This window comes from Strix aluco, chromosome 7 (assembly GCF_031877795.1).
Source record: "Strix aluco isolate bStrAlu1 chromosome 7, bStrAlu1.hap1, whole genome shotgun sequence".
NCBI lineage: Eukaryota > Metazoa > Chordata > Aves > Strigiformes > Strigidae > Strix > Strix aluco.
This window is the reverse complement of record NC_133937.1, coordinates 26243550-26268699: the sequence shown is the minus strand read 5'-3', so window position 1 is coordinate 26268699 and position 25150 is coordinate 26243550. Positions and strand designations below refer to the sequence as shown.

General features: G+C 40.9%; 1 protein-coding gene across 1 annotated transcript; it reads right to left on the bottom strand.

Annotated features, from left to right (window-relative positions):
* Positions 1-30: 30 nt before the first annotated feature.
* Positions 31-24860, bottom strand: OGA (O-GlcNAcase). Its single transcript, XM_074831121.1, has 16 exons — positions 24304-24860; positions 20485-20536; positions 20087-20184; positions 18767-18897; positions 18262-18433; positions 17151-17249; positions 16697-16981; positions 15973-16131; positions 14095-14705; positions 13528-13702; positions 9917-10002; positions 8945-9049; positions 7287-7372; positions 6100-6292; positions 3092-3251; positions 31-2309 (listed from the first exon to the last, which is right to left on the bottom strand). The coding sequence occupies exons 1-16, from the start codon at positions 24488-24490 to the stop codon at positions 2173-2175; spliced, it is 2736 nt and encodes a 911-aa protein (XP_074687222.1). The 5' UTR covers positions 24491-24860; the 3' UTR covers positions 31-2172.
* Positions 24861-25150: the final 290 nt, after the last annotated feature.

The following is a 25150-nucleotide window of genomic DNA, read 5'->3' as shown; positions in this document are numbered from 1 at the left end:
GGTTCTGGAACCTCACACACAAAACACACATTTCTTATTTACATTCACTTCTCAATTTTTATTCTATTTCTCGCATGGTCTTCAAATACAGTTTTACAGGTCGTTTTTTTCTGCTACAGATACTGTTGATCTAAAAACAGATTAATGAAAGTGGCATTCCAACCTTAATGAAAATTCATAACCATGAAAGATATGTCAACATATCACTTTACAATCCTAGAATGATGGTATTGGCCTGACATTCCATAGGCTTATACAATTAACTTCTATAATAATAACAGAGTCACTGGGAGAGAAAATGTGGCAACTCCTTAAAAGTCAAGAAATAAGGCCACAAGCATCCTATGCTGTCATGTTATGCATCCAGATAAAATAAGTTGACTCTGGTATCCATGAAGAAATAAAACTCTCCCACCTGATAAACCAAGGTATCAGCTACTCAACATGCACTCAAAGCTGTATAAAAACTAGTGGCATTCAGCTCTGACTTACATGAAACCCCATAGCACAACCCCGTACCTCTCTCTAAAAATGAAATGAACTTGTTTCAACTTAAATACTTCGCTACCGCATTAAAAAAATTGTTCACATTCTGCAAAGGAAAAAAAAAACCCATCCTGCATGTGACGGCACCAGAAGGCCAAACACAGCATCTCCTTACAGGTTGCAGACAACGTTACTGCTGTCTTAATGCCATTCATTATAGGTTGCCTAACTTCTATGCAGCTAGAGGCTTGTAAAAGGAACTGAACTTCCTTTGCACACCACCGAAAAAAACCCAGGAAAAGAAAAAAGGAAGATAAAGACAGCTGATGGCAGCAAGTGAAACAAGCAAGGTATTGCAAGGTGTATACCACTGGCCAATTACGTATCTGGGACACCGGGACCTCTGTGAAATACCAATTTCATAAATGATTCAACTACCTCACTACCAGACCCCATAGCACACTGGCTCCATCCCATAGCCAAACATGTCCGTCCTGGGTAAAAACATTAAACTCTTTGAACATTTAAAAGTAGGTAACCATTTAAATAATGTGTAAAAATGTGCTTATTGTGGCATTTCATATAGAAAAGTTATTTGATACAAATGTGCAGGACTTGAAGACCCTGATATATTCAAACTAGTACGAACAGGCTTTGAAACATGGTGACTATTCCAAGGACAAATCCCAGCCGTGGGCCAGCTCTCTCCCTCTCACCATCTTTTATCCACAATCCCCTGCGAATATTACCAAAATTAACGGGTTCAGCAGACCACCCTGTGAACTGCTGTTTCAGTCCCAGAGAATGATGATAACCTCAAGCAGTGACAAACTGCCGACCAAAGGATCATGTGGGACCCGCTCTCCTTACCCGAGATGGTCAGTTTCTAGCCCTGGATACGAGGCACAATAAGAAAGGTCAGTGCTGAGGACAGATTCATTCTCCATTGTGGTTTTAGGTTATTCAAAAGTGCCATCTTGGACCTATACCATTTCACTTTTCAAAAGAAAAAGTTACAAAAACTGGTAAACAAAAAGTTAGTCAGCGTACAGCTAAGTTTATATACACTGAAATTTACAAGTTTGTCATTAAGTGACTTCTGCCACAGACCACTGCACATTTGTCCCTAACAAAGCACAAAGCTTGAACCAATGGTCATTAGAAGTGACAACGGGTCATTGCTTTATCAACAAGCATAAAGATAGTCAAAAACAGAACTGTAGCTACTTATCTTTAAATTTGCTGATTGACACAAGCAATCCCTCCCATTTCTGCAACTTCCAGTTGCACACCCTGCTCTAGGACAGAGAAAGACCCTGCATCTTGATAGATACTTCTGACAGAGAGCACTTTTCTGTTGACACATGAATGCAGAGAACTGTTGTCAACCACAGCACCGATCGAGAGGGATTCCTCTGAGAAGCTATAGCCCATGCAAGATTCCTTGGCACTTCACACAGGACCAGGAGAGGATAAAGTTTCTCTTTGTTAAAACAATGTTTTCAGCAGCATTATCCTCTTCCAACAAATTACAGTCTGAACGTGTGATGGGTGATTTTCGCATAGCCCCTTCTACCAAGCTGGCTTATTGCTGGCTTTGTGCAGCTAGACCATATGAAGATCCCCACCACTACCTGCCCAGCTGTTAAGGGACTACAGTACTGGAACAGTTCGCTGTCAAACACTTCACAGGCTTCTTCCAAGGATAACAACATCCTTTGGAAATCCTTCCATTTTAGCAATTTCAAAACAACCCAGCTTGCTGTAGAATTCCAAGATTCTTTTATCATCTGGTCTCACTTCACAAAAAGCCCCACGGGAGCCTGAAGAAGGAAGAAAGAAACAAAACATTGTAGGAGGAGAGTTACTGTAAAAAGCATGACATCAAATATTGCTAGAGTTCACACCTATTTTAACATTTAAAACCAGTGAAATCACTGATTCAATTCCATAGGGAGCACACTGCCCAAAAAAAGACCAAATTCATGGCAACACAGCTGACTGTTCCCTAAAGGGACTGCAGATTGCAGACGTCTTGTCGGTCTGAATGAACATACCCCCTGCACACCTTGTATTTTACATAAAAGCATCCTGAAACACTGATGTTGGCTCAGAAAATAGCGCTAGAAGAGGGCACCAAATCGTGCACAGGAACTGTGAACCTCAGGTGCACAGTAAGGCAGACAGCCAAGCACTTCCCCATATTGAAGGTTTGGCAATTACCCACCAGTGCACACTGCCACAGATAAGAAAAAAAGCATCATTATCAATGCCAGCAGGGGAAATAAACACTTGTGCATTGTTCAAGATGTAAAAATGTGTGCTCTCATTGCCAAACTGCTCCTTCAGTTCTTCCTATTTTCTAATTTGCAGGATAATGGCTAAAGTGAAAAGCTATCTTCTACAGAAGACAGCAGCAGAAGTTAGCTATCTGAAAGCTTTTTAAATTATTTACCTAAATCTGGAGTGTCAGCTATGGTAGGAATCAAGTATCTCAGGCTGACATGCAAATACGGTATGTTAATATAACCATCTCAAGTTTGCCTTGCACCCTAGAACTAACATATGATTAGGAAACAAGGAGTTTTGAGTGCAAGAAGCTTACCATTAGCCTTTAGAGAAGAGAGCAGGCAGGCCATCATACTTTTGGCCACACTTGGATCTGTCACTTTTTTGTGGATATCAATCTTTATCAATGATGGGAAGTTGGCAAGGAATGATTCTGGCAATACTTCTTGCTCTTCATGGAAGCTTAGCATTATTTTCTGAAAAGAATATGGGAAGCAGACATTTAATCATTATGCAGCTTTTAATTCATGTTTATTAAGGGAGGCTGCTTTGCTCACGGAATATACCTCCAAATCAGCATGCTTTTCAACTACACTTTTGATGGCCACTTTGTTCCTTACCTGCTGAATTCCTCTCTGTACTCCAGATAAAAGGCAGGCTAGAGAAGCTTCTCAGACCACCAAAGGAGGAATGCAAGACTCCTCGCATGGTTTGTCAGTGACCCACACTTCAAGTGGGAACACCCATAAGCCAATCCATAACCAACAGTCTGGGCACAGATACCACGTGTTCTGTGGTTCACAGCACAGAACTGGAAACATCTCCAATATCCACGCAATTATCTTAGACTACTTGCCCCTACAAAGGCAAATTCGTCTCTAGTTTGAAATAAACCTTGTTGATGATTAAAGGATTAAGTTGATCACTAAATACTATTGCCATCACCCAGGAAGATCTTTGGGAATATGACATCAGATGTTAACTTCATGCAACTCATGGGAACGGAACAAACAAGTGAGATAACATGGAAGCAGACAAAGCCAAATCTGAAATATATTCAAGTCGTTCACCCTGCTGGTTACTGAACCTTTAAGGAGCACTGGCTCAAGTAAACAAGCCACCTAACTTCATTTCATGTATAACTGAAAGGCACTGTCACAACCACCCAAACTAGGACTTCATCACACAAGGAACTGTAACATTAACAATCCCCATTTTTAATTTTTTTTTTTTTTTCAAGTCAGGTTTAAACACAATCCCCTAAAATCTATGAACTGCCATTTCCCAAACTCTTGCAGGGAGAGTCGCTGTTTGAAGTTACTATTTTGAACTTGTTGAGCTACTTCAGGTTCAGAACCACACCTGCTCCTCTGGGCTTTTCATTATCACAGCTGTAACAGGCGCAATCCCACAGAAAGTGTTCAAAGCTAGCCACGCTGCTTCCAGGCACCAAGGCAACGGTGATACCTGTTTCTTCCAACCAAGCACTACAAGAAGTAAAGCGGGTTATCAAGGAGTAGGGTACAGGTGGAGCTAAAGAGCAGTTAGAGGCAGGATGCATTCATCTCTTGTGATCAGTAGTAACTAGTCTCAGGAAAAGCAGATACCAGAAGAACATCCCTGACAGGAATCTAGACAAAACTGCAAGACAGGCTCACGACAAGATGAAACAATAGTCAGAGGACGGGATGATTCTTTTGTGAAACAAAAGATTTTACTTGTCCTACTACAAAGTTTGTGGCTCAAGAGGTATTTAAGTAAACTAGAGAACAATTAAACTGTATTAGAAGTCAACAATTTGAATCAAATTATCTAAAAAGTACAGAAAGGGAGCTTTTCAAACCAAAGTGGAGACTGAGATTATCAAGAGGTAAAAAGTCTGTAAAGGAAACTGAATCAATCCTATTCTGAGAAAAAAACCCAAACTTTTCCCTACCTGATCTTCAATGACAGTGGTTTCTAAGCAGCTATTGAATATTCTCTACATTCCTTTATCATGTCAAAAGGCTAAATGGGTACAGCATCTGTCTCATAGTACCACAAGCTCTTCTGTACTCCAAGGAACATCCCTCAAGCTCCTAAGTCTTGAAAAAGACTTTTTCTAAGATATTGTACCAGCAGCATAAACCCTGGGGTAATACACCAACAGCAAAAAATGTTCTTAAATTTCTCAATGGAAAAGCTAGTTTATCAGCACAAAATACCTTCTGCTTTCTCTCTGAAGTCTGGCTTTAAGCTTCCAGAAATCAAAGCCCCTTCTTTACCGTACCTACTACAGCTTTGCTGTGTTTAGTATCTGGTATCTTTATACATATCAGCTTTGCTTCAAAATCTGAATCTACACACACAGTTGAAAGCACAGCACTGTAAAAAAATCAAGTCATAAAACTTACAGACTGCAGAATTAGCTCCACTTCAATAGCAGTAGTGGAGCTATTAAGATACCTTCTAGTCACACCTGCCCCAGTACACTGGTGTTTGCTGCAAAGCTGGTGGTTTTTGTTTTGTTGCCCTGTCCTTACCAGCCAAGGATTCCCTTAGAAGGCCCACCAGTGTGACACCAGCATTTCTAGTCAGATGACTTGTTGGAGAATACTTTCTGGAAAGTATTCTATCCCTCTTGAGAGGGAAGGAAAAAAGGCTATGAAGTGGTGCTTCTGGCCTGCCTCTACTACAGCTTTGTCCACACCTCCTTCCACTTGCAGGTGTGGACCAGCACCTCTTAGTATTAAACACACTTCTTTCCTTGACAAGAATTCATCAGCTAAAACTTTTCACTATTTCTGACAGTTCAGTGTCATGATTTTTCTAATTTCTTACAAAAACAATTCAAGATACTGATTTTTAGCACTTGCTAAAGGTGGGATGTTGTTTTGCATCATTTACAGCTGTCACACTCCACAAATAGCTCAGATTTTAACATCAAAACGAAGTGCTCTTTAATTTGTTTTCCATACTTAAACTGATGTGACTATCAGGGGATTAAGCACAGGGAAACTAATTTGTCTTTTCACAGGAGAACAAAGCAGCAGCAATCTTTATTTTCCAAATGTAATTTTCTCTAGATTAAGGTGGCTTACATTTACTGCATTGATTACTACTGAAGTATACCTCATGGGTGTATTACACCACACAGCTGTATCTGACTGGCAGTGAATAATTTTACTGTCACCTTCTAAGATGTCAGATACCGTGTTCATCAAAGAATTCAGAAAGGTACAAAAACTGAATTACATGGAAGCTCAAAATGCAAAAGAAAAACAAACACCTGCTTTGCAAAGAAAGAGTTCAGCATACAGTTCTGATCTCATGGGTTATACCAACCTCTGCCTCAGACAGCTCCTTGTCACTATTTGGTTTAGTATATTTTTCTTGCATGAAAGGGATCCAAGACATTTTGCATTTTTTAATGAAAGGAGTCACATCAACCGTTCCCAAAGCATAGCCACATATGCCATCCTCATCTTCTAAGACGAAGCAGTAATCCAGGCTGAGGGTGAGTAGACCTCCTACTAACCTGCAGAAAGAAGTGTCCAAATTCAGTCAAAAGAAGGTCACTTTGAGCAAGCATGCTCTTCAGGTATTCTGAAGGAGACTCTACAGTCATCCAAAGAAGTGACAGAGTCCTCCAGTCACGGAATTAGTTCCTACAAAGCATTAACAGACTGATTGGCTGTCAAAACTCAGCTATGGGCAATATCTGCACCTCATGATCCCACAATTTAACTCTATACACACTGCTCTTCTGACTCACTAGAGACAACAAACTTCCTTCACCTTTTGCCCTCAGTTTCTCTGCTGACATTACCTCCTTGTTCTTCCATCTTCTCTTCTGGGTAATTTTTGATACCAGTTACAAATCCTTCCTTAACTACCTTCCTGGCACTCACAGAGCAGCCTCTTTACAAAGTTCTATCTAAATTGAACATTCAAGACAAAAAAAAAAATGCTCAAAGCAGCTCATTTTACAGCTCAGATTTAATACCTTTTTTTTAAACTTTATCTCACTTGTCATTTCATATTCTTTTTAAAAGTTGGTACAGGTAATCTATAACATGTATTTCAGAAGAAACTCAAGGCAGTTGCTGGGAGATTGGTCCTCAAAGAGATTTCAATTATCTGAAGAACTACATTAGGTTGGAAAAAAAATACTAGAGACTAACTACAGACTATGAACACTCTCACAATATAGTCTCACAAAATCTGAAATAGATACTATGATGCACTGGTTTCATAATGCAGAGGTTTCAGCTAAGTCTTTTTTCTAGCAGCTCACAACAGATGACCACAGCATCAACTGAGCCACAGCTGTTAACGAACTGTATCTTTAACAAACCAAATCACCAATTTCCTGAGGCCTGCAGAGGGCAGATTTTTTTTTTTTTTTTAAAAAAACCTAATGTTCTTTGCATTCTTCCTACACACACACTTTTAAAAATTCAAATTAAATACAACGTCAGGACTTCATCCTTCAGAACCATGTCTGTAGGTCATTCATTCCCAATACATACTTGTCTCCAATTAAATCTGGTAAACTATGGAAGGGTTGATCAGCTCCATCAGCATACATTTCTCTGCAGATCTTATATACAGATGCCTAAGAGGAGGGAAGAGATGATTTCAAGTCAGTCGCATTCAAAAGCTTAAAACAAAGTTGTTGAGAGATTTCATTAACAGCTCCTCTGTAAACTAGTACAGACATGCCCTTAAGTTACACAGAACAAGAGTACCCATCTATGAGACAGGATGTACCTTCCCCACCCACAAAGTAACTCAAAGTTGCCCATCAACATCGTGGTTAAGTTCAACGGCCGGGAAGGCAAGGCAGGAGGTCAACCTCCTGCACCTTGTAACAGCACCAGATTCCAAACACTCACTGCAGATCTTGCTACAAACTCCCTTTTCAAAATGTCTAATGTTCAAGTGCAATAATTTAACCACTGTGAAGGACAGACACACCCTGACTTTCTGCAGGTTAAAAGGCTTTCAGCTGAATCTCTTTAAAGAGTAAACTTGTATCAGTCACACTTTAAATAAGAAACTTTATGCTTTTCAATAAAAAGGCTTTGCGCTTGACATGTTTATGGCCTCCCTTTATAAAAAGGGAACTCCTGCTCAGAAGAAATATTTATGACTGCATGTTTAGCTGCATCACCAATTGTTCAGGTGGCTCAGAAATATCAGTTCCATTGCCTGCAAAGGAACAAACCAGCTTAGGTACAGTGGTGCACTGAGGTATGGAAAAGGCTGCTTTACTGCCCACCAGAATGGCACAGGACAGACCCTAGAACTAACAGGTAAACGACATGCCCTGTCTGACTGGCTTCAAAGTCAGGATTCATTTGAGCTGCTGCAAACTCAACCTAAATAGGTATGTTTCAAAGGAAACACGTTTCATCTCAAGGTGGCTACAAATGCAAACTTCAAGCTACATTAATCCTTACATTGTTTAAAGCGCACACATAAAGAGTGTTAACTGTTGGTTGATACATTAGTTTCAAGTATTCTTCTTGCTAAGCTAATAAGAATAAGGCTACACCACAGATATTAATAAAAAAATGAAACCCCCCTCTAATTGATAAAGATTAATACAAAATTTCTGGTTGCAAAGTATCAAACACTCCAAAACAGATTTGACAACAACCCTTTCAAAATGAGACCAAAAAGTTTACAACTGTAATTAAACCAGTAAGAATGGCTGAAATATCATCCCGTTTTACAACTACATTTTTGGACACAGTATCAACGTTCTGCCCATATAGCTCTGAGAATATCAGCAGTCACCCCAATAATTACTGAGTGAACAGATATACGCACTCCCCCTAAGGTTAAGCCATTGCATGTGTTCCCACTGCGAAAATTCATCCTCCAGCAGCAAACAATTTTAACTTGCCTTTCAGAAACAGGGGAAGCACTCATAGATTTAAAGGCCGTGGGGTGGAAGACTGGGAATCAAGATGTGGGTATGCCTGTACTGTTGCACAGCACATTGCTGAACCGTAGGCAAGTCACTTAACTTCAGTTTTCCTGGGAGACTGCATTTGTGCCTTGTGCAAGATACAGGGACATCTGTTTCATTAGGGAATGAAGGGACTCAGCAGTAACCAGTGTTGCCACAACAGGAAACGTATCACTAACAACGACAGTGACAAGTGTCAAAAGCAGTTACCTCATCTTTAGGAAAGTAGGGTCGTATGGTGTACACTTTGGAAGTGGGTGTTAACGGAGGCGGTTGAAAAAAGAGGTCATTTGCCCCATCAATAGGCAGCAAACGCTGTGAAAACAAAATACTTAATATGACTGTATGAACAACAAAACCCATCACTCTTGGGTGTGCACTGCAGACTCCCAAATTAACATTTGCTACTTGCAGGCACCCCAGAAGAAGGTGGGGTTGGTATGCTTTACAAATGCAAAGACCTTATCTGAATAGAAAATATCCAATTGGTGTTTTATAATATGCAATTGAAACAGCACATTAAGAGTCTGTTAATCTTATCTGCTTTAAAATACTTTTTACCAATCATATCTACACTGTCTCTGTATAAGAACATAGAATGTCAGGAGGAAAGGTTTGGTCTGAAGAGGGTTAACTGGCCAGAGGAGACGCTTTATCCCAAAAGCAATGCGCTGATTCAATTTGCTGCGCGCAGAGCACCTGTGAGGGGGGAAAAGTATAGCGCCTGAAAAATCCATGAACAAATCTGAACATGGTATAAACAGCGATTTAAGAATATTTGCCAATTGAAATATTTGCAACAAAGCGCATTACAGCTTTATTTAGAGAGGAACCAAAATTTGGATGACTATCTCTTTTGCTCATGGAATTCCCATCGGCAGACAAGCATGCGCGCATTGTGCAATTGCGGGCGCAGATAAAAATGCTGTGCGACCTGCAAAGAAACAATGTGAAATGTACAACTAAAGCCGCTGCGCTTCGCATGCGCGTGGGACAGGCAGCATCTCCTTGAGAAATTACTGTAGAAAGGGGAGGAAAATTATTTTAAACCAAGCTGTAAGGCTAATGGGCTTTGGACCAGAAAGCCTTCGGCAGACCAATCCTTCCAGACCTCTGATGTGCAACAAAAGGTTTCTCATAAAACAAAGAAAATGTCATTCAGTTGTGAAGTCATATTGATACCTGGAACTCTCCTGCTAGACCACCTCTAAAGGCCCAGGGTTCTTGGTCTCCACTTAAGAACTGTGCTGAAGATTGACTACGACACCCTGTTGAGATCAGATCCAAGCGGAGAATGTTACGAGAAGGGGGATTTCCTGGGTGTCTAACATGTCCAAAAAGCTAACACACACTTGTGGAAAAAGCTCTCTAACTGAGCTAGAATCCAGGGCTTGGGGGGAGGCTGTAATAATGTATGATTTATAAAGATCTTGTGCTTGTGCACCAATTGCAGTATTCCACATTTTTCATTACCTAAAACAGACCAGCCTAAGAATAGGTGAGGTGATTCAGATAACACACCTCACCCCAGACCAGAAGGCACAAGAATGGTGCCATGTGCAATTACGTAAGCTTCCCAGACATTCTGTACCTTTTTTTTTTTTGTGTATTTGTGGCAGAAACATACATTTCATCTATGAAAAGATGACGTCTTGGAAGCCACGTGGCTCAATAGCTACTATCGTAAATTTTAGATCAAACAAATGCCATTATCACAGCCCCTTGAAAAAAATGGACCTTTCTGAAGTCACATTTTAGTAATGACTGTTTCTAATCTTGTCAGAGAACTAGGACTGGCAATATATGCAAACAGTCTGGAACAGTTCAGGCAGCCAGGACAGTTGTATGAAACACTATTCTTGCAAGAGACTACACAGATTTACACAATCCAGGCCGTACCTTCACAATGCTGCTGGCACATTAAAAAGCTAAGCCGCGTTAAATGGAATTAACTCACAATTTAACTAGTACACCCTGTTGGTCAAGATAACGCTACCTTTGCTTTTTAGCATTCTGATCTTTTTCCTCCTCAAGCATATCAGGTGCACCAGGGTCCCTGCTGATCAATCAGCCCCAGCAGGCCCACTGAAGTGCTCAGCTTTAGTTTATGCCTGCTTTAGAAAAACTTCTATTAGCTGTTTGACTTTTAGTACTGTTCCGCCAGCAAGGCGCCACAGCCTTCACCAACTAACAGAAATGACAACTCTGGGGGGGGAAAAAAAAAAAAAGCATGGTATCTGGAATGGAGATTTCAATTACCCGCCTAGTTTTCTGACAAGATGAGCAGCGCAAATACTCTTTTCCTTTTGTGGACAGCAATCTACCTCCTGTTCAAGTAACAGTCTCAGATCAGTACAGACAAGTATGTTGTGCTAGTCAGAGAGTCCCAAAGTGTGCCAAGTTTGACATTCATGAGAGTTTAGGAATATATGTTAAATGCAAACTACCCTAAGTATAGTAAATTTCAGAAATGATCCAAGCATCAGAATTTGAATTTGGTTTACTCCCACATTTTAGAATTCTCACGTACAAAGATACCCTTCACAAAGAGATTTAGTCAATAACTTGGAAGACAGTATTTGTCTGTCCTTTGAGACTACAACTTAACTAGCACTTCCAATTATTACAGTAAAGAGCTGCGTGAATGAAGAGCTGTATAAATGAAAAACATAGTTAATGCCTTAGTCGCTGCGCAAATGTGACTTCAGTTCATGCCTATTGCACATCTAATCTATCTGAGCTGCCTCACAGACAAAACCTTTCCATTTTAAAAAATTAATGACGACGCGCTGCGAACATCTGGCGCTGTCCATCCAATAGCAGTAGAAACTTGTGCTGAGGATTCTCCCATCTGTACACAATGGGGAAGAAGACAATAGAAGTCATTAGTAATCCATAGTACTGTACAGCCACACTAATTTAAGGGACTGAATGCTAGCTGGACTTGGGAGGAGAGGTGAGGAAAGTGAACGTTCAGTGGACCATTGAGCACACCGTTGTGAGAACTAATTTGTTTGGATTTGTAACATACTTAGCTTTATATAATGATGTATTTTATCAAAGACCTTTGCTTTATATGTATTTACACTAGTGATAAAATGCAAGCTGAAGACAAAAACATCCCCTCTCACAGAGGCACTGTTAGCCCAAGAGTATTAAACTGTATACGTTAAGAACTCTTTATTTTTTCAACTATTTAATACCAGTTTGAGTGCTAGAATAGAAGAGTGCCAAAGCTCGACAGAGCTAGTATATACAAAGTTGGCTTATAACGTGAACTATTCCAAGTATTTGATGCATTTAAAGACTTGAACCCAACTTTACCAGGACATTGAAAACTGAAGACAATTTCAAGCTGAAATCTGTAGGTCATCTGATAATTCTGAAGTGCAGTCTTTAGCTGGGCCCTCAATGTTTAAGAGATTACAAGAATCACTGTTCTCTTTACAGAGTTTTGGCCTGGAGTTTTAAACAGATTAAGTTATCAAAAAAAGAGAGCATTCTTGCTAGCTAAAGGTCCACATACAGCAAGAATAGTAAAGCTGGGGAAGTTGCGTTACACCAGCCTTAAAAATGCACGAACTAAAGCATTTAAATAGCATTAGGCAGAGATGTTAACGTACTACAATGATGCCAAGTTTTCCTCTCTGCACTTTGCAGAAGGCAGCCTTAAAAGCTCTTCTTCTATATCAACCATCCATACAGGGATCAGATATTTAATAAGCACAAAACACAAGAAGTTGTTGAGCACGGACTGACTTAACAGGTCTTCTCTGTCCCTGCTTAAACCTGCCAGTGTGGAGTATCATTTCAAGACAATCCAAACACTAGGACTAGACCAAGGTTGTGTAATGGTTAACCACTGTGAGGTTTGTGACAGCTACAAAAAGTGTGACGTGAGTCCACCAGCTTTGCTGCCTGCTGTGTATGTCAAGCAAGTCCACAGCACATTCATTACAGTTGGATTGAAACCTGAAAGTGAAATGAGGTCACTAGAATTACCCAGGCCATGCTGGTGCTATCTGCCAACTTAGGATCCCTCAAAAATATTTCAGGGGAAAAAAAAACAAACAAAAACAAAAACACCAAAACGTCACACATTAAAAAAAAAAAAGGAAAAAAAAACCCTGTTTCGACAGTTTAAGTCTCAGACTAAATCTGTCTAGAGAGCTCCGTAATTTCCACCCATTACCAAAAAATAAAATTAACAAAAAAAGAATCAACAATTTGGAAAGTATTTAAAGGAAATTATTTTGCACCAGAATAGCCTTATGCTAAAGCTCGCATGCGCAAAGGGCTGGGAGGATTGGCTTCCTCTTGGCCAGGCCCATTGAAAGGTCGCTTCTGCAATTGTTCTGTTGAAGACAGCAATAATGTTATCAAGACAGAGCAAGCAGCAGACGGCTGATGTGGTCACATTTCGTAGTGTCATTTCCAATCATACCCCAGGGTACCCAAGGAGTTACAAGGCTTAGTCCAGTGTGCATTCAGTCAAGAGTAAGTTAAAGTCAACACTTACGTGTCAGATGAGATTCAAGTTTCATTAGCCCAAGAAGAAAATCAAGGTCTCCAATCTTAAGCATCCAGCAGACTTCACTTATAAGACCAAAGCAAACTCACAGCAAGCATTGCTTCAAATAGCAAGACAGGAAAACCCTTAAAACAGGGTCAAACCAGACCCCATGTCCAAGGAAACACATTTGCCTAATACTTTGTTTTCCCCGTGGGCTAATTAAAAACAAAAAAAAAAAAGATACACTATCTGGGATTATAATGGCTCCCAATGCACCTACCTAACCATTGCACAAAAGATTTCACCATTGACATAATACTCTTGATATCCCAGACGTAGGAGTACATGTCATAAAGGATTGTCCTGTTGGCACAATTGGAGAGGCGAGTGAACATCCCCATCACCAAGCTGCACATCTCTTCAAACTTGGCTGCTCGGTTACGCCATTCTTCTATCTATGAACAGAGGCAAAAGATCCACAAGATCAAACACAACCTTCTAAGGAGGCGAGGTACTCTACATATGGAGGAAGAGTATCCAACTTATTACTTCACTTTACTAGCACAGACCACCCCACCACACAGGACTCACGGATATTCTCTATGGCTGTTAGATGTGAGGCCAGTACAGGGATCACCAGTCAAATGCCGACACCAGACTGCCTTCATAGCTAAATGGCACTACAGGGCTTTATTCAGCTGGAGGAATAAAAATTACTGTGATCTGTGGTTAGTTACACACTACCCTTCAGGTCCTAGGAAGTACAACGCCAGCTTTTATTACAGACAACAGATAACATTGCTCAGGATTTTGATTTAAAAGGAGAAAAAACAAGATTCACACTTACTTTTTCAGCATCCTTTCCTTTGCAATTAACACTGACAACACTGCTATTTGCTCTGAGCCACTGGAATTCTCTCAGCATCTGTGCACCTTTGGGCCCATGTTCATAAGGAAGGTAAAACAAGTCAGCAAGAAGCTGCAAGTCCTCTAAAGTCACTGGTTCTACTGTGTAGAGAGGTTTTTCATTTGGCCCGGGCACAAATTGTTCTTTGTTAATTTGCTCATCAGTCTGCATAGGGGCAATGTCACTACCAGAGTCTTCCTGCATAGACATCTCTGGGGACTTTGATTCAGCTATGCACTCCTTATCAGTATCCATTGGTTTCAACTCCTCCGCCATCTTGGCTTCGGCAATATCTGTCAGTATCTGATTAGCATTCTTGTCTGCGTCATCTTGTTTTTCCACCACCATGTCCATTGGTTCCTCATCAGATTGCTTCTTCTCCTCCTCCTTTCCCAGGGCCGGTGACTCGCTGCTCAGTGCTGCTCCCTGGCTCATGATGGGTTCTTGGTAAACGGTGGTAACCACAGTTGCTGCATTTAAAGAGGATGGTGCCACCAGAGGCCCTACATCCCCTACAGTAGTTTTAGCACCACTGTGGGCAACTTGTCTACCTGAGAATAAGAAACAAGTTTAGAGTTTTCAGTATCTGCCATCTAACATTCAAATCAGCAACTTCTGCAAATCATAAATGAATCTGTTGCCACAGCATCTGATCAGTGCAACTTCCTTTTGGTACCTTTGCCTTTTCACTTCTGTCACTGTAATTCTAACTACTGACTTTGTTTTTCGCAAGTTCCCTCTCTGCATAACTGGTGCACAAAGATAGGATGGGGAAAAAAGTCAGGAAAATTAATTAATATTTACGCACTGCCAGCAACATTTCTGACTATGCCATCAGAATAAAAAGCTCTCAGAGTTAACCTTTCTCCTCTGCATCAACTGACTTGTTAAAAGTTGCATTGGGATATAGAGCACACTTCAAAATAAAAGGACCAATGCTTAAATATTTCAATTGCAAAAAAATCTTTAACCCAGGGAAAATTGAGACATTCAAAACCTGACTGGACACAGTCTGGGGAAACCTGCTTTAACTCACCCTGCTCGAGCAAGGTGGTTAGACTAGGAGATCAAGAGGTCCCGTCCAACCTAAACTATTACATGAAAATGGAGGAAGATGATGCATTAATTACTACTCCTCACCCAATATTTTTGCTGCAGTCGAGTTTTAGAAAGACCCAAAACCCTACAGCAGTTCAAAAGGATAGCTGTACCAGAGCACAGTTGGGAGGAGAAGAGGTTCTTCCATTCCCCCACCAGTTATCAGAGAAGGGTGACCACCTCAAACCCACATTTGAGAAAAACATATTTTACCTCAGATCCCAAGCCCCCATTGCTACAAGAAAGGTGTACAATGCTGAAGGAACCCAGCTGGTTTCCACAGACAGAAACTCAGAAAAATAAAGCCACCTTTAAACAACTGCAAGAACATAGACTCTTCTGGGCCAGAACTAATGTTTACAATAATTTAACACCCACTTTAAAAAAAAGACTATTCTTCCTATTCTCTCAGGTTCTGTGGAAGTCCAGTAACAACTGGGACTAGCAAGACCCAGGATCTTTCCTGTCTTGTCAGATGTGCCAAAGAATCATACATCAGGGCTGCTTCTGCTGATCAGTCAGGGCACTACAGGCATGCTGCAAAATGGCAAGCACTATTCTTTCTTTATTATTGTTTCCCCAATTAGCAAGGCAGAGAATACTTCCAACTGAGAAGTATACAAATTGTCAGGATCTGTAAAATAATTTTAATATAAATGCAAGTACTGAACATTTAACCTCATTTTTTAATCAACCCCAGAACAATACTGAATCACTCACTGCTGTATTGCTGAGGCACACCAAATTCCTGTAACCATTCTGTTAAGGCCAACTTCAGGGCCATCTGTGGGCTGTAGAGAACATCTGTTTCAATATCTTCATCGCTCCCCTCATTTTCCAATTTAATCTGGATAGAAACTGTACTGTCTTCAGTATCAGCTACAGAGACAAGTTTAAAAAAGTTATCATGCAAGTTTCATTTAAAATAAATAAAAAAAGTCTCATCAGATAAGGCATTCAAGAACTCTCCAACAGCCTTACTTCACAAAGAAGGACAAAACATTACAACCTAATTAGACAAAATGGTCACCATCGACGTCAACACAGAAACAGCATGCAGAAACTAGACATTCTGGCATTCAGAATTTCTCTTTTGATCTGAACTGCTTCTATTTCAATGAAATCAAATCCATAGAAATTTATGTCAAATTTGGGCATTAAAATTGCTTGGTGAGAGTGTTTTTTATACAACCACAGATACCTCTCAAGACTAAGAAATTCTCTGATAGCATGTACTGCAGATACTTCCTAAGAAGTCAATAAAACAATCCAGATGCTTGTTATCTTTCAGGCAACTGCTGTTTACTTATGGGATAGAAAATGTTAGGTGATCTTAAAAAAAAAAAAAAACAGTTGGTGAAGAAAGGCTAGAATCATTAAAAAAAAAATCAGCATGACTTATATGGTTAAGCATAGATCCCAGCAAAAAATTACACATACTTACTCATCACCACATCTTTTCTCACTCCATTCATGTTAGACTTGTACCAGGTTGCAAGAGTGTGAATAGCAACATAATTGGCTTCAAATTCACAGTTTGGATTGGTCAGAACTCCCTTTAGCCGAGGGATGAGCTCAGTTGACCGACCTTTGTAAGGCCCAAGAAAAAGCCTCTTTTGATCATAATCATTAGCATGAATGTTATCCCAGATAACTGGTGCTCTTCTGATGATCTTAGAAACTTCTTCAATGGACTCTACTGGAATGTCTTTCGATACAACTTTTGGACCTAAGAGGGAAAGAGGATCATCAGGAGGGCTTTGCATATACTTGAAGATTCAATCCCCAAGTATTTGGGCAGTTTATTTTACTAAATACTTATGAGAAATCATTTTTAACACCAACAGTGAATTAAAGAAAACCAACAAAACCAAACAAACCAACCAAGCAATTTTTACCTGTCCATAACACCTCGATGCCAGGGAGCAGCTTTTCTCCTACAGTCCGTAAATACGGTGACTGGGCAACATTTGGATAACAGAAAGTTCCACAGTACTCTGCACAGGGAAAGAGAATGTCACTGTTAGTAGAAGGGTGCATGCACGTGACAACGTACTCAACCGTCTCACAAACACACTGAGAGAATATGACCATTTGGGAAAAAGAAACACCTATAAAATTAATCAAGAAAGGCCCAAAAGTCTAAAGTATAAAATAAAAATGACATTATGAATGATACTTAGCATAAAGATTAGAAAAGGCAGAGAATTTATTTAAAATTACTAAAATGTCAAAATTAGAAAAAAACTAATAAAGACCATAAATAGAAGGGCAGGTTACAGCAGACAATATGCAAGAGAACCAGAAACCCTAAGACTGATTATGAAGTGCAAATACCTAAAGATATTAACACCAGAACATATGTATCTTTAAAGTTAAAGAGGAGGTCCGCAACAGAACCAAACTACTACAGTATAAGGGGATAAAAATATTAACAATGACATTGCTACTGAATTCAATCTTCCTTCAACAATCCACACCACTGAACATAGTGATCCTCTCTCCTTTACAATATTCTTACAGGTATTAGAGGAAGCATGTAATTTAAAAAAAAGCAATGATTGGACCTGAGTGCAAGTCATCTTATTTTTTAATAAATAAAACAACTCAGTGACTAGTAAAAGTTGGTAATCTTATTAAAAACAGGTACCAATGACATAAGAGAGCACAGACTGTGCTGTATCTCTACCTTAAGAAAATTCTAAGAAACTAACAGTTAGACAGATCAAGAAGCAAAAAGATTTTGGTACAAGTCAAACAGAAGTCTTCTTTTAACCTAATTTTTAGTTCAAACTTCTTGAACCATTCTATCAAACTCCCTTCTTTGGTTGGCATTGAGCCTTTCAGAGATGTGTAGATTTGGCAAAATCTCTGCATATATTTGAATTACTTGAACCTTTCTTTATAAGTCAATTTCTTCAAACAACCCCAAAAATACTCCTTAAAGTAGTGATTAAATATTAAACCAGCAAGATAGCAGGCTGAACTAAATGATTCATCTCATTTTACCTGTAGGACAGAAAAGGAATGTGTCTGGTTCTCCTAGATATTGATAAATTTCATTTGTGATTGAGACTTGAGCATGAGCAAAGGAACTGAAAACTTCTTTGTCTGCTGCACACATGTTGTGATCGATATCATCAAACAGCAGTGCAAAAGATCTGCAACCAAACTGGGAAACCTAATACAAGAGACAAGAGCAAAAGGTTTGGTTTTTTTTTTTTTATTCTACAGTTTGAGTTAGAAAATCTAATCTATCTTAAAGGCCAAACTACAGGAATGGGGGAGAGAAGGTACGGGAGGCAAGACAGACTTTGTTATCTAGTCACAATCAATGTCTATCTCTGACCCACTGCTCTGCTTCTCTCAAAGATTAGACCTCTAAAGACCTGCAATCTGTTCCAGTTTTAACAATCCAAAGCTGGAAAAAAGCTAACTCTGTAACAGCTTTTGGACAAAGGCAAGAAGTCAATTGGGAGAGCATAGAAGTTGTGTATGTGTGTGTCACACTTACCTGGTCCAGTTTGCGTTTCAATGTGGATACCTCTTTAGGATTGGAGAAAGTGATGTCAAGTCCAGGCGAGATTGCATAGATGAACTCTATTTCATGTTCTCGTGCAGCTGATATTAGAGTCATTAGCTGCTCTGGAAATCAAATTCAAATATTGCAGAAGGATTCAACAATTTTAAAAAATAAATATCTTGGACATCATTACAAGTAAATTATAAACGCAGATGCCTCTTCTATCATAATTAAAAATAAATATAATAATTTGCCAAAATTTCTTAAAACTAACACAGCAAAGAGCACCAAATTATTTGGAAAAGTTTTCAGAAATTATGCCAAAAGGAATATAACATCTGTCCTTGTATTGAGAAGTTTTCAAATCTTTAAAAAATTTTAACATGAAAAATAACTTTATCTCAATGTTGCAAGGCAAATGCAGATAGTCTGGTTTTACAGATTGCACATCAAGAGTTCTACAACTATTACTCACTTTTTCCCCACACAGTAAGATATCACCCTGCATGACACTGACTCACATACTACTCATACGACTGAAGCTTGGGGCACATGAAAAAGGGCTTTTTTTAACATCAGTATACAAGAAGTAGTTGTTTTAAAACAAACTTGAAATTTAATCTTCCATACAATGAATAAAGATAATCATGTTTAAAATATTTAACAATTTTTGTTATTGGCAATTATCTTGCAGTACCCTTTAGGTTATATTTCTGCAGTGTGGCCTCCAAGAAGTATTATTTAATTTCGAGCAAGTATAATTTTTGCCCTCACCCAAGAAAAACGATAATACCCACAGGCCAATAAAACACTGCAGATCACATAAATGCCAGAGGTGGATAAAAAGCCCCACACTAGGCTGAACAGGTCTTTTATGTTCTGACTAAATAGTCAGGAGCTGCTTTTCTAACTGGTACTCTCTTCAGTGAGACAAGCACTTAATGAATCACAGAAAAGGGCATGCTACTCGCTCATCAATCTTTTTTCTTTTCTGAAGCAAATAATTTCTACTTCAAAATATGACCCAGATGTTCAAGAGCCAGAGGAATAATTCTGAGCAATCTTTCCCTGGAAAAAAGTAAATCTTGTAAGACAAAGCCTTAAAAGCAGTTTTAGGAATCATCTGCAGAGTTATAGTTAAAAGAAGTAAAACCAAAGCTCCACTAAATACACCTGCAGGGTATTAAGAACAGGTCTCCACTCACCTTTGGAAATGGCTACTGTGATTAAACACACAAGCATATGTAGTAACGACCAATTCATTCAAAAGTCTATTTATAGAAAACACAGAGGAGAAATAAAGGCAATTACCCGCTTCCTCCACAGAGTACATTTCTCGCCAGAACATCCTGTGCTTGTAGTCATCCTTTGGAGCATACAGGTACGTATTTAGTCCCCACTTCTGAAGTCTACAAACATAGGAAAAAAGCCTTCATCGAGAGAACAGCCTACTTTTTACTTGATCTAACTTATTATTTTTCTTCACTGAACATTGTGTTACACTATTAAGTCATAATAACCTTATGCACAACTGATAATGGACAAATTCAGTTTAGGCAAGATGGAAAGATGAATACAAGTCCCCAAGAATATAGATTATTAGGCAAAAAATTGCTCTAGGTTAGAACAATAATTCTTTCCAGGCTTAAGTGGGAGATTATGATTATATTGCGATGGAATGTGCTGCAGTAAGAGGAAGCATGACTTGCCTTCTAAAAAGTTCTTTCCTCTGCTCCATAACCCAAGGTCTTCCATAAAATCCTACGGGAAACAAGATTAAAATTATCCAGTTAGATTATGCCTGCTCCATGAAATTTTATATTACAACCCACCATTTTCTTCCTCTTCTGCTACATTCATCAAAAATCTTCCCAAAGCAGAAAGGAAAAAAAAAAAAATCTGGTTAGACAGCATTAAGAAAGTGTAATAACCTAAAGTGATCTCAATTTAAAATGCAATTATAACTTATTTCATTTCTTATGATCTAAGGTCTTAGAATTTTGGACACTGAAGCAATTAATTTTCAGAATCCAAACTGTATTCCTGAGCATATGCCCTTGACAAGTCAAGTCAGCATTATTATAAGAGCAGACTGAACAGTCATAACCTAATTAAACTATCACTCCATACAGCTACAAAATAGATTTGACTGTAATGTGAACACTGAAGACACCTGAAAGTATCTACCAGCTCAAAAATGCTTAACCAGTGGCACAGATTAGAATGCTAAATACACACACAGGGTATATAAATACATACTGAGGTAGATGATGTGCAATTAAAAAAAATGCACAAGTGAGTCAACAAAATGCTTAGGATGTCATTCCTTTTATTCAGTTTAACTGGCTCCTTGTCAAAGTTAACTTGCAAGCTGACATCTTACAATTCCCAAATCTTTGCAACCTAAGACTATGTCTTTGAATAACCATATACAAGCATCTACACAAGTGATTTTAGAATAGTGTATACTCAAAGTAATGGAATTCCATGGAAATTTTAACTGCTTCTTAAATCTAATCCTTCCATTTTAGAAACATAATACTTTAAAAAGCAATTTCAATGCACTCTTAGTCAAGTAAATTCACTTAGACCTATGTGCAAACAGTTCAGCCACAAGTGGGCACTTCAAAACAAAGCTTCAGCTTGGCAGTCTGTGCAAAGACCAGAGACTAAAATAACACTGAAATTAACTAAGCTCTTATTTTCAAACAGCATGGCCACTCAGTGATGAATGATGCTCCTAATACACAAAGCTCACAAGTCCACACAGAACACCAGCTCAAAAGGTAGACAGTATCTTAATTTCCAGAGATACTCACCATTGTAAATCTGTAAATATTTGGTCTCACAGAGGTCAAACACACCTTCCTACAACCTTCCAAAACTCAAAACTGATGCAACTGAAGCATTTTCCGTATATTAGCAAGTATTTCAGTTACCCGTTACATAAGCAATGCTTTTTTAAGCAGCTTAAAGCAGGCTCAAGTTTTAACAATTAGTCTCTCAAAGAGTGATCCGAGACTAACTGGCACCACGAAGTGGCAAAGCTGAATAACTACTACTCCTCACAAACTGCTAAGTGACAAACTGAGGACAGTTAAACAGAGCAACAAGCAAGAGAGCCTGTTGCAAGGCATGAAAGCCTCTCAGTTTATTTCACCCAGAAGAAATTTCTCATTTTCACTAGCATTACCTAATTCTGACTGATGCTGCCCCGAGGAAGCTCAACAACCCACAAAAGGAATGAATTACTGTGATACCTAATGAATACTACCCGTGCCTCATAACTCCTTCAGAACACTTTTGCTTTACCTATGATATTACTGTTTCAGATCTACTAGCCTAAAGCAGAGCAAGGGCCTACTATTAAAAAAAAAAAAATCAGGTAACAAAGACTAATTAAATAGGACTGAAAAGAACATGCTAATCCAAAGCAATAGTTTTCTATCTGTCACCACATTTCTTAGATTACTAATGTCACCAGCTGATGGCAATTCTTGGATCTTTTTGTCCAGCTAAAAATCGATCTGTTTTTTATTACTCCCTCAAGACTGTGTGTCAGGTGAACACAAAGTCAACAGCTCATGCCAGATACCTCATCCCAGTTACCAAGCTCTCCATCACTGGAATATCCTGGAGGCAAGAGCACCAAAGCTTTGCATCCAGTACTATCTTATTACTCACCAAAACAATGAATTTGATATCCATCATAAGCTCTTCACATTCTTAGAGTGCACACCCAGTATTTAGCCAACTCCCGCTCCTGCCTTTCTACAAAAGATCCAAACTCTCCATCTCATTGCTTTAATCTCACCATACCTCCAGTCTGTGTTAACCACTGCACTATGTTTAAGTATTTATCTACACTTCTGAAGTTAATCCCTGTTTTTCACTTACCCCAATAATTCTCTTGAGTCACTAAAGAGACAGATGTTTTCACCCATTACCGTTTACCTCATTCACCACAACAGTTTGCTTTTCTCTTTGTTGGGTTTTTTGTTTGGGTTTTTTTTTTTTTAAACACTCCCCTATTCCTTTTTTTCCTGTACACATATTAATGTTAGACTGGTCTAACTAGTGTTAGACTGCTTCACTGGACAGGGGCCATTTTCTTGCTTTGTTTTATGCACAGTGCAGTCAAGAACACCTGCACCAAAATATATACAGAGGCAATCAGCAATGAACTAAGATGATAAATGATTACGGTATACACAGTTGTTCCAATATAAACCTGGATGAACAGGTGATCCATGGTCAAGGTGTATTGGCAGGAACATGAGACAACATGCTGTTACAATCTGTATTTCTGCTCACTATTATCTGTCTCCAAAACCTTCAATCTGGCAACTATCTTCACAGAATTAAATCTATTAAAGACAAGACATCTCTCTCCATGCTGACTGTATTTAAGCCCTAGGTAAGTGCTAAAAACTAAAGGCATTAACTGGGCATAGTGCACTTCACACAGTGACATTTGCGGAAGCCAAATGGTCTTTTCTTTTTAAGATATGAACAAAAGGCAATCTGCAAGCAAGGCAGATACTGACTTTGATAAACTGCCTGCTTCCCTCTCCATTCCATCTGTTAATAATTTTGTTCACCTACTGGAGATTCATTATAGCTAGAGAAATAATATCAGTCCACAAGAATTTAGAACAATTCCAAACCAACTATTATATTGGGAATAAACCATTTTTCTTGCTGGCTTTCAACCATCTACCTTAATTGACCTGTCAGAAATGCAGATAAATTCTGTAGTTACTGAGAAATGCAAAGACAGTCCCTTTATTCTGCAGCTTCTGCAACAATTCAAACCTTTTAATGCTGCAACTATGCCAAAAGACAGAAGAGAACTGTTCCACAGTGCAATTAAATTGGTAAGCTACAACACTTCAGAGAACAGGGAGCATTTAATATTAATTTCAGAACAGATGTCTATGGAATCACCTACTCCCTACCCAGGAAACTGAATCCGAGCCTCTGGCGCGCAGGAAGAGCATGCACAGCTGGGATAATCGCACAGTAGCTCCTCTCTCACTCCCTCCTACCTCCCCCTTTGCACACGTACTACAAGCGAGCCACGGCACTGCCTCAGCCTCCATGAGGAATCATGGGCCCGCTGGGGGTGCCAGCCCTGCCCTGGCCCCAACGAACAGCTGCCATCACAGGGCACTAGCCAACAGTTTCCAGCACAAGCCCCAGGGGCAGCAGCCCCGCCCGGGAGCCGCGGCTCCTCCCCGCCCCCCAGCCCTCTCTAGCGGAGGGAGCCCTGGCCAAGAACCGCGCACCACCCTCCTCGCAGAGCGGGCTCCTCCGGGCGTCGCAACGAGCCGGGGGAGGAGACGGGGAGCCGCAGCACCAGCTGGGACCAGCCCTCCCTCCGAGTCTCCTCCGGATACCGACCCCCCCCCCCCCAAATACCCCCAAGTCTCCCGGGGATACCGTCGAGCTCCCCGCCACCCCAGAACACCGACCTCCATGCCCCCAGTCCCCCAGGAATATCGGACACCCCTTCCGAGAGCTCTTACCTTCGACGACGCCGCAGAGGAAGCGGCGGGAGCCCAGCGCGGTCTCCGTCTCGGTGTCGGTTTCCTCGCCTCCCGGAACCGGCCCCACGGCGGCGCCCGGCGGCTCTAAGGGAGCGCCGGGCACTCCGGCCGGGTTGGGGCTGCCTTGGGGCTCCTCCAACGCCGCCTGCCCCTCCTTCTGCACCATCCTGCCGCCCGCCGCCAGGACCCCCGCTCGCTGGGCTGGGCCGAGCCGAGCCAACCCGAGTCCCTCCTTTCCTCTCTCCACAACCCCTTTGTCTCCGCCGCTCCGGGCCGCCGCCGCTTCCTGTTTACGGGGCCCTGCGCCTGCGCGGGGAACCGGCCCCAACCGGTCCGCACCGCTCCGCCCGCAGCCGCCCCGCTCGGAGACGCGCAGAGGAACCGCCGCGGGAAGCTGCTACCTCCGCAGGGAGGAGCGACGCGGGCCGCCACGGCCTAACGGCCCCCCCCGCCGCGCTGCCGGGACCGCGCCGCTCGAGCGGGAACAACGGACTGAGGAGAGGGAGTTACCTCAGGGAACGGGCGGGCGGGCGGAGGGGGAGCTCCCGCAGGGCGCATGCGCGAAACGCGGAAGGGCGCGCGCTGCGCCTGCGCGGGAGGTCGGCGGGGGGAGGGGCGAGGCCGCGGCTGCCCAGGGCGCCTGCGCGGAGAGCGGGTGCGTGCCCGCGGCGCATGCGCGAGAGGCCCCGGGGAAGGGGGGGAGGCGGCAGGAGGGCAGCACGCAGGTGCGGGCGGGGGGATCGCGCATGCGCCATGGGCTTTGTGTAGGGAAGCGGCGCCGAACGGGGGGGGAGGTGGACGGGTGGGAAATTGTGTTTACTTCGGC

What these genes read in the sequence shown, in the direction of transcription:
- OGA (XM_074831121.1), bottom strand. Translation starts at nt 24,490, where the DNA reads ATGGTGCAGAAGGAGGGGCAGGCGGCGTTGGAGGAGCCCCAAGGCAGC. An exon ending in AAGGAAAGGATGCTGAAAAA is followed by an intron (nt 13,703 to 14,094) that starts GTAAGTGTGAAT and finishes CTCTGTTCATAG; the next exon opens with ATAGAAGAATGGCGTAACCG. An exon ending in ATCTTTTGTGCAATGGTTAG is followed by an intron (nt 10,003 to 13,527) that starts GTAGGTGCATTG and finishes TGATCTCAACAG; the next exon opens with GGTGTCGTAGTCAATCTTCA.